The 16,840-nt window shown below is 46.2% G+C and overlaps 1 protein-coding gene across 1 annotated transcript; it reads right to left on the bottom strand.

Annotated features, from left to right (window-relative positions):
• Positions 1 to 15,059: 15,059 nt before the first annotated feature.
• LOC123440649 (cysteine proteinase EP-B 2-like) lies at positions 15,060 to 16,292 on the bottom strand. Its single transcript, XM_045117210.1, has one exon. It carries the CDS (start codon positions 16,179 to 16,181, stop codon positions 15,060 to 15,062), a length of 1,122 nt encoding a protein of 373 aa, XP_044973145.1. The 5' UTR covers positions 16,182 to 16,292.
• Between the last annotated feature and the right edge of the window lie 548 nt (positions 16,293 to 16,840).

Raw genomic sequence — 16,840 nt, 5'->3', positions numbered from 1 at the left:
CATCACCATGATAGGTCTTCGTGCGCGTAGGAAAATTTTTGTTTCCCATGCGACGTTCCCCAACAGAAAGGCGGGAGCAGCAGCTCCAAACCCGGCCCCGACCAGCGTGCACATCACCACGCACCGGCCAGCACCGGCCGAGCCTCACCACCCTCGTCGCCAGCCCGACCCCACTAAGATCCCCCGACGCGCCCATCACACGCCAGATCTGGGCGGAGTGGCCCCGGATCCGCGCCCTGCCGAGCATGAACGCCACAGCAACCGCCACCACCACCAGAGGAACGTCGGCCAGCTCGTCCCGGGGATGCCACGCCAGCCCCTCGTGCGAAAATGCACCGAGGACAACCGCCATGGCCGCCGCACCAGATCAGCCATACCTGCGCCACCGCGAGAAGAGGGAGCCCTGCCACCGCCGTCCAGGCGACAGGCTTCGCCCGACCATGTCGTTGAACGGTGACAAGGGGAGAGGGCAGGGAGGAAGGGGCGTCGGCGGCGGGATCTAGGGCTTCCGCCCATGTCGCCCCTGGAGGAGCGACACGGGGGACGGGTCGACGCATTTATCCCCGTAGTGGTAGTTAGTGGATGGAAGAAAAGAACCTCCTAACGCTATAAGAACTCACCAAGCAAAATAGTAGACATGACTCAATCTCTCTAGATCAACCCATGTACATGATCTTATCGGCAAAAAGAAAATCAATTTGAAATTTTGAACCCTTTGGTCCATTTCCAATACTCCTCTACCGAATATGTTTTACTTGAAAAATATATTTATCAACAAATATGTGTATTACTATATGCACATCTATTTTTTGTTGTGGGAAGTCACAGGGATTTGTTCCAAAATAACAGAGTTACAATCCTCAGCGACTAGATCACTCGCACACGGAGGAGCTTGCCCCAGCCAACATGCTGTGCTATCTCCACATTGTCCATAGTTTGCTAAACAATCTGCAACCCTATTTTGATCACAAGAAATTTTTACAGGAACAAAAACCCTATCACTTAAGAGAAATTTAATCTCCTGGATCATATGACCATAGACAGATCTATCCAAGGATGCATCACACATAGCTTTAACAGCAGCAGCATAATCTGATTGCAACATGATTGTGGAACTGTAATGCTCAATGGTCAGTTTAATGCCTTCTAGAACAACATGTAGTTCCGCTTCAAGGGCATCGTTGCAATGAAATAACTCGCGGTAAGCAGCAAAGATCACCTCACATGTTGTGTTCCTCAATATCATGCCCGAGCCGGCCGAACCATCTGTAGCACTATAGGATCCATCAACTGACAAAGCCACCGCTCCTGACTGAGGCGGTGGCCAAGGCGTATGGGGCATGGGGTTTACGCGGTTCTTAGTCACCGCAAGTGGTTCACTGAGCACCAGCGAGTTGCCCTTGAGAATTTCATCCACACCTCTTGAGATCTGACTAAAGGTATTGTAGTAGCTTTGAAGGAAGGAACAAGATACATCTGGGGGTGGTATAACTTTGCCGTGAACCAGCTCATTCCTTAGGTGCCATATTCTCCAAAGGACCATGATAATTCTGCTTCTTATAGATTCCTGTGACTCTACAAGGAGATGAAAGAGCCATTCAGTCCCCATCCACTTGATCGACGATCTGTTTGGAAGAGGCCATTGAGTCTGCATCAAGACCCAAAGGGTAGCAGCATTTCAACAGGAAACTAGTGCATGAAAGGAGGATTCATGTTCCCTGTCACAAAGCCTACAATACCCGTTTAGATCAAAATGCCGTCTCCTTTTTTCAGCGTCCGTTGGAAGGGCACCAGAGGCCACTTGCCAAGCAAAATTCTTGAGTTTGGGGGGAACCTCGGCATTCCACACTAGCCGCGAGATAGATCTATCTCCCAAAGGATTAACACTGGATGAACCTGGACATAATTGGTCATAGTGGTCCGCCATTGCCACATGGTAAGTGCTTTTAACTGTCAACATATTTGATTTCTCCCACGGCCAAGAGATGAAATCATCACGAAGTCTCATAGATGTTCTCATTTCGAGGATGTAGTCCACATGCGGCTGCCAAAAGTGTTGTTGAAGCAGCTCCACCTTCCAGTAACCGCGATCATCCAGGAAGTCACTAACTCTCTTGAGGCAACAGTTCCTCTTGGGGTGATGGGTATGAACGGCGGGCCACGAGGAATCCATGGATCTGTCCAAACCCGGATAGCAGCACCATTGCCAACACGCCATAACATACCTTTCTTCACAAGAGTTAAGCGATGCTCAATTCCTTTCCACACTGCGGATGCGTTCCCAGCAAACACTGTATCAACCAAACTGCCGTTTGGGAAATATTTAGCTCGAAGGAGTCTAGCACACAGAGAGTTTGGTGTCGCCAGAAGACGCCAAGCTTGCTTGGCTAGGAGCGCTTGGTTATAAGCCCTCATATCCCGGAAGCCAAGACCCCCTTTAGACTTTGGTAGAATTAGCTTGTCCCATGGAGTCCATGCCATTTTGCTTCTGCCATTCTCCACTCCCCACCAATATTGACACATCATTTTGGTGAGATCATCGCTCACGGAATAAGGGAGCTTAAATATACTCATGACATAAACTGGTATAGCTTGCGCAACCGCCTTGATTAACACTTCTTTGCTGGCTTGCGAGGAGTACCTTTCGCTCCACTCAATTAACCTTTTGTTTAGACTGGACTGTAGAGACTCAAACCGGCCCTTATGCATACGGTCGTCCGGTATAGGGAGACCAAGGTATTTGGGCTCAAACTCGTGTTGAATGACTTGCAGAATACCCTTCACCTCTTCAACAACCAAAGGAGAGCGGCTATCAGCAAACAAAATGGAACACTTTGAAGGATTTATAAGTTGACCCGTAGCTGAGGCATAGGTGTTCAAAACATCCATGAAAATCACCTCTTGACACGAGGAAGCCCGAAAGAAGAGAAGTGAGTCATCCGCAAACAATAAGTGTGAGATAGCTAGAGCACCCCGGCATATTTTCACCGCCTCAAGACCTCTTTCTAAAACAACCCCATGAAGTAGAGCGGATAATGCATCAGCGACAAAGAGAAACAGGAATGGTGATAGTGGATCACCTTGACATAGACCTCGGGAAGGTGAGAACTGGTCCAGAGATTTTCCATTAAGATTCACTGAAAACTTTATAGAGCGCACATACTCCATAACCCGGACGACCCATTCACTAGCAAATCCCCATTTTAAAAGCGCACGCTCGAGGAAAGCCCAATCAACCCGATCATAAGATTTGGATAGATCCAGCTTGTAAGCGCATAATTCATTGCTTCTAGCACCGGTTTGAATATGATGTATGCACTCGAAGGCGATGATGGAGTTATCAGAGATCAATCTTCCCGGGATGAACGCACTTTGATTCTCAGTGATGAGCTCTGTAAGAAGCGGTCGAAGACGATTTACCATGCACTTTGAAACTATCTTATAAATTACATTGCATAATGAGATAGGCCGAAAGTCCTTTAGGGAGGAGGGATGTTGAACCTTGGGTATTAACACGATAGAGGTGTCATTAACCCCTTCTGGCATCAACCCCGACGTAAAGACTAGTTGCACCGCCTTCATCATATCATCCTTCAGCACTCCCCAATTCCTTTGATAGAACCTTGCAGGGAACCCGTCCGGCCCAGGTGCCTTCACCGGTCCAATTTGAAAGAGCGCATTGAAGATTTCTTTCTCTGAGTAGGGTGCCAGCAAGCGTTCATTCATAGCAGTCGTAACCTTGGGCGTGATCTTGTCTAACATAACATCCGACACTAAGGTGGGATCCTTAGTATACACCTCCTTAAAGTAAGAAGTCGCCATGCGTTCCATCTCAGTTGGAACAGTGCACCATGATCCATCCTCTTTCTGAAGCCTCCTTATATTGTTCCTCCTTGCCCGCCACATAGCCCGACGATGAAAGTTTTGGGTATTACGATCACCTTCCTTCAGCCAGGTGATACGACTGCGTTGGAGCCACATCATTTCCTCCCTATATAACAACTCATCCAAACCCTCCATTTTCTGTTTGATTAGTAAGCGGTTGGAATTGTTAAGCTGCAGGGACTCCTGCTCTGTTCGAAGGTTGTTAATCTGTTTTTCAACATGTCCAAAATTCTCTCTACTCCACTTCCGGAGATCAGCCATAACTGACTTCAGCGAGGCTGCATCGTTTCCTAGGTCTCCGTACGGCTTGACTCTCGCCCATGTCACCGCAATAACCTCTGATAACCTGCATTCCCTTTCCCACACGATCTCATACTTGGCAACACCTTTCCTACGACCATCTGATACGTCCATTTTGCATCATGATTTCATGTTGATATTTATTGCTTTATGGGCTGTTATATTACTTTGTGGTACCATATTTATGCCTTTTCTCTCTTATTTTGCAAGGTTTATTTGGAGAGGGAGAATTCAGGCAGCTGGAATTCTGGACTAGAATAGGACCAAATCTTAGTCCACTATTCCGCACACCTCCAAATGCTCTGAAAAGTTACGTGGAATTTTTTGGGATTATATAAAAAATACTGGGCGAAAGAAGTACTGGAGGGGGGCCACCAGGGCGCCACAAGCCGTGCCACCGCCACCCCCCTGGTCATCAAAAATTTATACTCTGCTGAAATTTATTGTCACTTGTCACTATGGAAACTGTTCCTTTGAGGAGTTTGTTCGGGGTATCTTCACCACGAACGGAAGCACGAGGAGTTGTTCCTCGACCTGAGGTACTTACTGAAAATATCTTTTATGAAATTCCTTCGGGTATGCTTGAGAAACTGCTGGCTAATCCATTCACACGAGATGGATCTTCACATCCAGACTTGCATCTGATCTATGTAGATGAAGTTTGTGGTTTATTTAAGCTTGCAGGTTTGCCCGAGGATGAGGTAAAGAAGAAAGTCTTTCCTTTATCTTTGAAGGATAAGGCCTTGACATGGTGTAGGCTATGTGATGAAACTGGATCATGGGACTACAATCGGTTGAAATTGGAATTTCATCAAAAGTTCTATCCTATGCATTTAGTACATCATGATCGGAACTTTATTTATAACTTTTGGCCTCGTGACAGGGAAAGCATAGCTCAAGCTTGGGGGAGGCTTAAACCAATGCTATATTCATGCCCCAATCATGAGATCTCGAGAGAAATCATCACTCAAAACTTTTATGCTCGGCTTTCTCATGAAGATCGTACCATGCTTGACACTTCTTGTACCGGTTCTTTTATGAAGAAGGATATTGATCACAAGTGGAATTTATTGGAAAGACTCAAACGCAACTCTGAAGGTTGGGAGCTGGAGGAAGGTAAGGAGTCAGGTATGAATTTCCAGTTTGATTGCGTTAAATCTTTTGTTGAGACAAACACTTTTAGAGATTTTAGCGCTAAGTATGGACTTGACTCTGAGATAGTAGCTTCTCTATGTGAATCTTTTGCTGCTCATGTTGATCTTCCCAAAGAGAAGTGGTTTAAATATCATCCTCCTTTAGAAAGCAACATAGCCAAAACCAATCTAGTTGAGGAGAAAGTCATTGCTTTTAGTGATCCTGTTGTTCCTTGTGCTTACACTGAGAAACCACCATACCCTGCTAGGATAAAGGATTATTCTAAAGCTCCAACTGTGATACGTAGGGGTTACATTAGACCACTTGCATCGTGTGAGGAAATTAGAGTTGAACCTAGTGTTGCTATTATCAAAGATCTCTTAGCCGAAGACGTAGATGGGCATGTTATCAAATTCTGTGAGGACTCCGCTAGAATTGCTAAACCTCACGCGAAAGACAAACACAGACCTGTAGTTGGCCTGCCCGTTGTTTCTGTCAAGATAGGAGATCACTGTTACCATGGTTTATGTGATATGGGAGCTAGTGTTAGTGCAATACCCCGTTCTCTATATGATGAAATCAAAGATGAGATTGCACCTGCTGAGTTAGAACCCATTGATGTCACTATTACGCTAGCTAATAAAGACACTATCTGCCCTCTAGGAATTGTGAGAGACGTAGAAGTCCTGTGTGGTAAGACGAAGTATCCTACTGATTTCCTCGTCCTTGGTACTGCGCAAGATAACTTTTGTCCCATCATATTTGGTAGACCCTTTCTCAACACTGTCAATGCTCACATTGATTGCATTAAGCGCACTGTCACAGTTAGTTTCGAGGGTGTGTCTCATGAATTTAACTTCTCTAAGTTTGGAAGACAACCCCATAAAAAAGAGTCGCCTGGAAGGGATGAAATTATTGCTCTTGCCTCTATTTCCGTACCTCCTACGGATCCTTTAGAGCAATATCTGCTTGAGCATGAAAATGATATGCATATGGAGGAGAGAGATGAGATAGATAATATTGTCTTAGAACAATATCCTATTCTCAAGAATAATCTGCCTGTTGAACTGCTTGGGGATCCTCCCCCACCAAAGGGTGATCCTGTTTTCGAGCTTAAACAGTTGCCTGATACTCTTAAGTATGTCTATCTTGATGAGAAGGAGATATATCCTGTTATTATTAGTGCTCTCCTCTCAGAGCACGAAGAGAAGAAGTTACTAAGAACTCTGAGGAAGCACCGTGCTGCTATTGGATATACTCTTGATGATCTTAAGGGTATTAGTCCCACTCTATGTCAGCACAAGATTAAAACCGATCCCAACTTTAAACCAGTTGCTGATCATCAAAGGAGATTAAATCCTAAGATGAAAGAGGTTGTTAGAAAAGAAATATTAAAGCTTCTCGAAGCAGGAATCATTTACCCTGTTGCTCATAGTGATTGGGTAAGTCCGGTAGATTGCGTACCTAAGAAGGGAGGTATCACCGTCGTTCCTAATGATAAGGATGAACTAATCCCACAAAGTCACTATTCACTCAGAGAATGCTGCTATTAAGTACCTTATGGAGAAGAAGGACGCTAAGCCTAGGCTGATCAGATGGGTTCTCCTGCTACAGGAATTTGATTTGCACGTCGTTGGCCGAAAGGGTGCTGATAACCCCGTAGCAGATAACTTGTCTAGGCTAGAGAATGTCCTTGATGACCCACTACCTATTGATGACAACTTTCCTGATGAGCAACTAAGTGTCATCCGCACTTCACATAGTGCACCGTGGTATGCCAATTATGCAAATTATATCGTAGCCAAATACATACCACCCAGCTTCACCTATCAGCAAAAGAAGAAATTCTTCTTTGATTTGAGACACTACTTTTGGGATGATCCTCACCTTTATAAGGAAGGAGTAGATGGTGTTATTAGACGTTGTGTGCTTGAACATGAACAGGGACAAATCTTGCAGAAGTGTCATTCCGAAGCCTATGGAGGACACCATGCTGGAGATAGAACTGCCCATAAGGTATTGCAATCAGGTTTCTATTGGCCCACTCTCTTCAAGGATGCCCGTAAGTTTGTCTTGTCTTGTGACGAATGCCAAAGAATAGGGAATATCAGTAAGCGTCAGGAAATGCCTATGAACTATTCACTTGTCATTGAACCATTTGATGTCTGGGGCTTTGATTATATGGGACCCTTCCCAAGTTCCAATGGATACACTCACATCTTAGTTGCTGTGGATTACGCCACTAAGTGGGTAGAAGCTATCCCCACTAAAAATGATGATCACCACACCTCTATTAAGATGCTTAAAAAGTCATTTTTCCAAGATTTGGAGTCCCTAGATATCTGATGACTGATGGCGGTTCACAGTTCATTCATGGTGTTTTCCGTAAGATGCTCGCTAAGTATGATGTCAACCATAGAGTTGCATCTCCTTATCATCCTCAGTCTAGTGGTCAAGTGGAGTTGAGTAATAGGGAGATCAAATTGATCCTACAAAAGACCGTCAATAGATCTCGAAAGAACTGGTCTAGCAAACTTGACGATGCACTATGGGCTTATAGGACTGCTTATAAGAATCCCATGGGCATGTCACCGTATAAAATGGTCTACGGTAAGGCCTGTCATTTACCTCTTGAGCTGGAACACAAAGCTTATTGGGCAATCAAAGAGCTCGACTTCGATTTCAAACTTGCCGGTGAGAAGCGGTTGTTTGATATCAGCTCGTTAGATGAATGGAGGGCCCAGGCATATGAGAATGCCAAGTTGTTCAAGGAAAAGTTTAAGAGATGGCACGACAAACGAATACAGAAACGAGAGTTCAATGTAGGTCATTATGTCCTGCTATACAATTCTCGTTTAAGCTTCTCTCTAAATGGGAAGGTCCTTATGTTATCGAGGAAGTATATCGTTCCGGTGCCATCAAAATCAATAACACGGAAGGAAATTTTCCTAGAGTGGTAAATGGGCAAAGAATCAAGCATTACATCTCTGGTACTACCATAAATGTTGAGACCAATATCATCAATGTCATAACTCCAGAGGAGTACATAAGGGATGTTTAGCAGCGTGTTTCAGACCCTAAAAACGAAGAAGTATCTGTTTCGGTAAGAAATTGGACTCCGATGCTTTCCCAATAGGAAATTTCCTCCGTTTTGGAATTTTTGGAAAATTAGAAAAATAAAAAGCAGTCCGGAGAGCGCACGAGGTGGCCACAAGCTTGGACACCGCCCCTACCCCCCTGGTGGTGGAGGGAGGGCTTGTGGGCACCTCGTGTGCCTCCCGGACTCCGTTTTCTTGCAGAGCACTCCTTCTGGTCCAGAAAAAATCAATATATACTCGCCCGAAGGTTTTGATCTCCGTATCGTGCAGTTTTCCTCTGTTTTCATTTCGAGCCTGTTTCTGTGACAGATCTAGATCATCATGACTTCTCCAAATGCTCCTAAGGACAAGATCTTCGAGAAGGTCATCAATCCCTACCTCACGGAAGTGCTGAAACACCCTCAATCTATCAAGATGAGTGAGGGGATGTTGCACATCCGTGATGTTGAGGGGCCTAAGAAGACCGGAAGCGTGGAGACGAGGCTCGAAGCAATGGAGCAACAAGTCTTCAAGTGCCAAGGGATGGTGGAGCGTGGACTCAACGCCAACCACATGATGATCACGGAGTTCACCAGCAATCACAAGATGGATGCCATTGACATTGGGAAAAACCTCTCCAGGCTCTATGACAGGGTTGATCAACTTCAGGGCCAGATCTATGACCTGCAGAACCAAAACTGTGAGTATGAGTACAGATTTAAATCAATAAGGTTCGCTGCAGATTTGAGGATTCCGGCGACTCGTTCATCCTGCCATGATGGAGCAACTATGCCTTGGAAGACGGAGGATAAGTCTGCTTCAACAACTCCACCACCTTCACCACCAAAGGAAGACAACTAAGCATTGGTATGGGCAATCCCCTTGGCTTGTGCCAAGCTTGGGGGAGTTGCCCTGGTATCGTATCACCTTTATATCTTTTGCTTTTACCTTTATTTTATTTCTTTCCTTTTCATTTTTTATTTCTTCTCTTAGAGGAATAAGTCTTTAGTGTTTAGTTTGAGTCTTTTGCTTTTGTCTCTCCCCCGATGTATTCGAGCTTACGAGCTATATAATAAAGAGTATCTTAGTCAAGGGCTTTGCTTTGTGCCATGATCAATAGTATGAAAAGAACGATAGCATGAAAGATCATGAGACGATCTTATGGAAAGTGATAACTTCACTTATGACACGTATGATGATTGAAACTTGTTGAGAATAAATCAACATAGACCTCAGTCATTGTTGCAATTGATAAGAAGTAATAAGGAAAGAGAGGTTCACATATAAATATATCATCTTAGACACTTTTTACAATTGTGAGCACTCACCAAACTATTACATGCTTAGGAGTAGATGTTGGACAAGGAAGACAACATAATGAATTGTGTTTGCTTGGTTCCAAACAATGTTATATGATTAGAGATCCCTTAGCATGTGACGATTGCTTCCACCTCATATTAGCCAAAACTCCCGCACCAAGTAGAAATACTACTTGTGCATCCGTAAACCTTCAACCCAGTTTTGCCATGAGAGTCCACCATACCTACCTATGGATTGAATAAGATCCTTCAAGTAAGTTGTCATCGGTGCAAGCAATAAAAATTGCTCTCTAATATGTATGATCTATTAGTGTGTGGAAAATAAGCTTTGTACGAACCTGTGATGAGGAAGACATAAAAGCGACAGACTGCATAATAAAGTTCTTTATCACAGGAGGCAATATAAAGTGACGTTCCTCCGCACTAAGAGGACACGCATTCAAACCTCAAAAGCGCATGACAACCTCTGCTTCCCTCTGCGAAGGGCCTATCTTGTACCTTTACTTTTTGCCCTTGTAAGAGTCATGGTGATCTTCACCAATTCCCTATTTTTGCCTTTGTCTTGGCTACCGTCACATGCTTGGGAAAGATCTATATTCATATATCAACTTGGAGTTGAGTACTTATGCTTTATTATTGTTGACTTTACCCTTGGGGTAAATCGTTGGGAGGCAAAACTATAAGCCCCTATCTTCCTCTGTGTCCAGCTAAAACTTTGACACCATGAGTACCACGTGAGTTGTAACAATTGTGGAAAACAAAAGAGATGATTGAGTATGCGGGTTTGCCTTACAAGCTCTTATTTGACTCTTTCTGATGTTGTGATAAATTGCAATTGCTTCAATGACTATGGACTATTGTTGGTTACTTCTCGGTAAGGTTTTTGCTTCATGCTTTGCTTTGTGAAGGAATTGTTACTTTCCCATAAGAATCTTTATGATGTATTGTTGTTCTATGTGTGATCATGATGCCCTCATGTCCGTATTATGTTTTTTCGACACCTTCGTTCCTAAACATGTGGACATGTTTATGGAACTTGGTTTTCGCTTGAGGACAAGCGAGGTCTAAGCTTGGGGGAGTTGATACGTCCATTTTGCATCATGCTTTCATGTTGATATTTATTGCCTTATGGGTTGTTATATTACTTTGTGGTACCATTTTTATGCCTTTTCTCTCTTATTTTGCAAGGTTTATTTAAAGAGGGGGAATTCAGGCAGCTGGAATTCTGGACTGGAAAAGGAGAAGGAGCAAATCTTAGTCCACTATTCTGCACACCTCCAAATGCTCTGAAAAGTTACGTGGAATTTTTCGGCATTATATAAAAAATACTGGGCGAAAGAAGTACCGGAGGGGGGCCACCAGGGCGCCACAAGCCGTGCCATCGCCACCCCCTGGTGGCGGAGGGCAAGCTTGTGGGCTCCCTGACGGCCCACTAGCCCCCCTCTTTTGCTATATGAAGGGTTTTGGTCCAGAAAAAATCATTCGGGAGCTCTTTCGTGGTTTCGCCGCCGCCACGAGGCGGAACTTGAGCAGATCCAATCCAGAGCTCCGGCAGGACGATCCTGTCGGGGAAACTTCCCTCCCGGAGGGGGAAATCGTCGCCATCGTCATCACCAACACTCCTCTCGTCGGAGGGGAGGCATCTTCATCAACATCTTCATCAGCACCATCTCCTCTCCAATCCCTAGTTCATCTCTTGTAATCAATCTCTGTCTCACGACTCCGATTGGTACTTGTAAGGTTGCTAGTAGTGTTGATTACTCTTTGTAGTTGATGCTAGTTGGATTACTTGGTGGAAGAGTTTATGTTCAGATCCTTGATGCTATTCATTACACCTTTGATCATGATTATGATTATGCTTTGTGAGTAGTTACTTTTGTTCCTGAGGACACGGGATAAGGCATGCTGATAATAGTCATGTGAATTTGATATTCGTTCGGTATTTTGATATGTTGTATGTTGTCTTTTCCTCTAGTGGTGTTATTTGAACGTCGACTACATAACACTTCACCATATTTGGGCCTAGAGGAAGGCATTGGGGAGTAGTAAGTAGATGATGGGTTGCTGGAGTGACAGAAGCTTAAACCCCTGTCTATGCGTTGCTTCGTAAGGGGCTGATTTGGATCCACTAGTTTAATGCTATGGTTAGACGTTGTCTTAATTCTTATTTTGTAGTTGCAGATGCTTGCGAGAGAGGTTAATCATAAGTGGGATGCTTGTCCAAGTAAGGGCAGTACCCAAGCGCCGGTCCACCCACATATCAAACTATCAAAGTAACGAACGCGAATCATATGAACATGATGAAACTAGCATGACAGAAATTCCCGTGTGTCCTCGGGAGCGCTTTTCCTCCTATAAGACTTTGTTAAGGCTTGTCCCTTGCTACAAAAGGGATTGGGCCACTTGCTGCACCGTTGCTACTACTTGTTACTTGTTACTTTTTCGCTTGCTACATTTCACCTCACTACACCATCACTTGTTACCGCTACTTTCAGTGATTGCAGTTATTACCTTGCTGAAAACCGTTTATCAGAGCCTTCTGCTCCTCGTTGGGTTCGACACTCTTACTTATCGAAAGGACTACGATTGATCCCCTATACTTGTGGGTCATCACCATCCTGCGTCTCATCAAGGTGCAAGAAAACTGGACAGTGATCTGATCGAGGAGAGACAAGGTGTTGAACTCTAGCATAAGACAAAGCTTTGCACATGTTTGTCTCATTTTAGCTAGGAAGACAAAGCTTGGGGAATGGGCTTTTACAAGAGCCCCAACTTCGTGAAGTGTCCGGCGGTTCCCCGCCCCCCGGCAGTTCCAAATTAGGTGACTCATTGGGATTGGCGGCGCTCCAACACGGAGCCCGCCGAAAGGTTGCCTGAATCAGAATGTTCATCATCCTTGTTTGCACGTTTACTACCAGAGCTAGTTGTTGGCGAGGCCAAACCTAGGGCCTCCTTGCCATCTGTGATCAGTAACAGTTCCTTCGCCTGGTTAGGGACTCCCACCCCTCCATCCTCCACCATTAATCTTTTACGGGCTGATTTATCCACATTCATCGCCAACGGAAGGGAATGTTTAACTGGGCTGGAAGCTGTATCTCTGAGCTCCCTGTCAATAGTTGTCTCCCCCTTCCTAGCCGAAGCTTTAGCTGCAGGAGTCTCCAGGAAGTTTTTCTTAGTACGAGCAGACTCCCAGTCAGCCCTGAAGTTCACAGGTGGATCAACGTATAGATAGTCTCCAAACTTGAGGTCCTTCTGTGAATGCACTCCATTGTCGCATTCTTTATGTTCATGTCCGATAATACCACAAGCCTTACAGAATCTTGCTAACTTCTCATACCTAACATCGTAGACTTTCCGAACTTTTTCTTTTACAATGCTAACAAACTTGGTTAGAGGTTTCCTGATGTTATGCCTAACCCGGACACGAATGTAATCTCCTCTGGAGTTACCGGCGATTCTCGTATCCAGGATCTCACTAGCCGATCTAAACAGTTTTCCGATGATGTCCTCTCTGCAATATCCATCTGACAGCTTATGAATCTGCATCCAAATAGGCATATGCACCAAAGGAACTTCGTCAGCCTCAGAATAGCCATCATAAGGAGCAAGCACCACGGCCATGTTACGAAACAACCAAGGACCTTCGGACATGGTGCGATCCCAATCGCCAAGGCAGCGAGCCTGAACCACAAACAGGTTGGCACCAATGGGGCAGAAACACACGGGTTTCACAGTGTTCCATGCAGCCCTCATGTCTTTGAAGAAGGTTGCCTGACTGAAGTTTTTACTTGTCTGAACCCTCGCTAGGTCTAGCCATGGGATCTCATCTACTAAGTCAGGTGCCTCCTCTTCAACCACCACATCGTCGAACTCTTCCTCGTGAAGATCCAGCTTCTCGAAGAAGTCACTGAGATCCTCATCTGGTTTTCCATGGGAACATGGGTTCGTTGATGAGAACGCCTCTGAAGCCGCCGCCATGGTCACGATAATGGGGTAAGGACCTACACCAGGAACAACCCGGGGGGGGGGGGGAGGGGGGCGTCGTGATGAAGGGAGAGCGCGGCCGTAGTTAGGTCACGGGGTATGGGCACCGATCGCCGGACGAGGGTGGACTTACGGCGAGGGAATCGCCGTAAGGAGACAAAACCCTAGCTGTCGCTAGGGGAGTCTTTTCCACTATATTCACATCTATTAATTAAGCCTAATTTTAAACACATCATATGTATCACTTGATTTTATGGGATCACCGCTTTCTTGCTCAACGGATTTCGTGTATACACTTCACTTGAGAAGTGCCAAGCCTTCGATGCCCGATGTCGGTATATGTTCAAGAAGTCAATTTTTATGCGGCACTAAGCAAAGGTTGGGATCGATGGAATAGACAAATTGTGTTTTGCTTGATGAATTCTTTAGAAAGATTTCCGGATAAAATTTTGTAGCATAATATGTAGTTCGAATTTTATATATTCAAGATATTGATTTCCTCTAGTTCTAGTTTTTTCAACACACGTGCTTCCATATCATCAAAATTGTTCTAGCCGTTAAAATTACTAGCCCAACCCACTAGTATTTGTGTGATCTACGCATGAGAGTTCTCTATGGTCCAATATGAATTAGTGCATCCTAAGTTTTAAATTTCATTACATTATATTGTGACATCCGTAATTTTTTATGTTACGATTTTTTCCATATGCAGATATATCTCACACATTTTAAATTATGGACAGAAATATCCAGCAGATGTGAGTTTATTAGGCATGACAAATCAAACGATTTTTCTAGGCAAATTATGTTTATCGAGAGTGGCAAGTTTGATTTGTGAGCATGACAAATCCGCCTATGTTCATTCTTTGTCAGAGAATTGTTGTGCTCATCAACTAAACTTTACATCCTTACACCAACAAAAATTACCATGAAAAACGTTGAGTTTTCCATATCTAAAAATCTTACGTTATTTTTTTTAGCATTTTTTGCTAAGTTATACTGATTGAATTAATATTTTATGTAACATTTAGAAGCTATATATATCTAATTCTATGGCAATGCACAGTATCGTCTCGTCTAGTCTAAATAAAGTTGAACTAAAACACGACAAGAATTATGAAACGGAAGGCTTGAAGTAAAACACAACATACTAGCATGCTTACAAACATTACCAATTGCATCACTACATTTTACATTACATTTCATAAATCCAAACAAATGTCGATCGTCCTGGTCCCACCTTACACACGTCTAATTCTAGGCATGTGGACGGAGAACCACTTAATTCAGTTGTAATTTATTTTCACCCTAATTTAACTAGGAAGGATAGTAGAAATAATTCAGACACGCAGAGGGTCGATCACTGCGACTCCCAGGCGCCAAGCGCGCGCCTGGGCATGGGCGTGGGCTTGCTGTAGGTCTTGACGGGATAGGACGCCTCCATGGCGATGCCGCAGAGCCCGCCCGAGGCGCCGGAATCCTTCTCCACCCTGATGTAGCCCTGCTCCCCCCACGACGGCCCCCACGAGTTCTTCACCGTCCAGTACGCCTTGCCGTCCTCCGCCACCCCGTACCCGACCACCGCCACGCCGTGGTCCAGCTCTGTTCCACATTCACCGGTGAAGACCCCCTCGGAGTAGAACATGAACGCCTTCCCGCTGGCCTCGACGGCCACGGACACGGGCTGGTTCGCCACCGCCCTGGCCAGGTCCTCCTCGCTGTTGGCCGGCACGTCCTGGTGCCCGTCGATGTGCACCACCACGGGCGAGTTCTGGGCCGCTCTCGCGACGTTGCAGGTGCCCCTGGCGGCGCGGTACGGGTAGGCGGCCTCGGTGATTAGCCCGCCGTTGTTCTTGATGTACTCGAAGGCGTTGTCCATGAGCCCGCCCTGGCACCCGTCGTTGTCCGCCGTGTCGCAGTCGATGAGCTCCTGCTCCGAGAGGGACACGAGGCTGCCCGTGCGGATGGCGTTGATGCCTTCCACGGACACCACCGTGGAGAATGCCCAGCAGCTGCCGCACTTGCCCTGGTCCTTGACGCCCGTCACGGCGCCCTTCTGCCGCCAGTCCACGGACGGCGGCAGGTCGGACACGTTCAGGGCGGCGTACATGAATCCGGGGACGGACGGCGGCTTGGACGGGGTGTCGCGGCGGAGGTCGCCGACGAAGGTGGCGCGGAACTCGGCCTGGTCCATGTCGCCGAAGCGGTTGAGGTGGAGGCGATAGGGGTGCTCGCCGCGCTTGTTGTGGGAGTGGATGAAGTGGGCGTTGGACTTGAAGGTGCCGAAGCGGCGGTGCTTCTCGGCGTGGTGTCGGCGCACGCGGTGCGCCGACTGCCACCGCTCGTAGAGGTCCCATAGCGCCTCCTCCGATTCCAGGTCCTTGTCCTCCATCGGGATGGCGCTGCAGAGCTCCACGGCCGCCACGGCCAGCACGGCAGCCACCATGGATGCCACCAGAAGCTTCTTGCTAAGCAGCCCCATCGTGTAGTTCAGTACCACGATCGAGTTGTTGTATCGAGGTACCTTGGTACTGCGCAGCACTGCTGATCACCAAGCTGCTACTGCTTGGTGGCTAGCTTGCTTGGAGTGTGAGATCGATGAGGGTGGAGGAGAAGGTAGGGGGCGTATTTATAGGTCGGATCGTCGCTTGTCAGCTCGATCGAGCAGCACTGAGAAGCTTGGTAAAGCAGAGAGATCGATTGCTTTGCGGCGGGAAAAACACGAGGAGGTTTAAATGGCGGTAACAGAATGCTGGTGTCAGATTCTGCTCGAAGTGGTTGCAGCTTGCTCCCGAGTTGCGTGCGGCGCTGGTATTGGGCGGCGACAGAGATTCAGGGGCAGATTCAGTGACCATCCCCGGTTCGTGGCCGAGGTGCAGGCCTGATTCATTCCTACGTACTGTACGTCGTTGGATCGGGTCGCCGTGATAGTCTGCTGACCGTAGGTGTGCCGTTCTATGTATGGATGCTACGCCGCCGTAGAATCGGGGTAGATGCAGTTACTGGTGATACTTGATCGATCACGTACGTGCGTAGTGCCTGGCGGATGACGACCATGGCCGTTGAGCCGGTCGAGAGGATCGAACACGGGTATTAATGGCAGTCGCGGGGGCGGGGTGCTCGATCGTAACTGCACCGGCT

This window comes from Hordeum vulgare, chromosome 3H, assembly GCF_904849725.1.
Source record: "Hordeum vulgare subsp. vulgare chromosome 3H, MorexV3_pseudomolecules_assembly, whole genome shotgun sequence".
Classification (NCBI taxonomy): Eukaryota; Viridiplantae; Streptophyta; class Magnoliopsida; order Poales; family Poaceae; genus Hordeum; species Hordeum vulgare.
This window is presented reverse-complemented; position numbering and strand designations above follow the sequence as displayed.

Bases quoted from the DNA above. Each gene is read 5' to 3' on its own strand.
- LOC123440649 (XM_045117210.1), bottom strand. From the start codon at position 16,181: ATGGGGCTGCTTAGCAAGAAGCTTCTGGTGGCATCCATGGTGGCTGCC.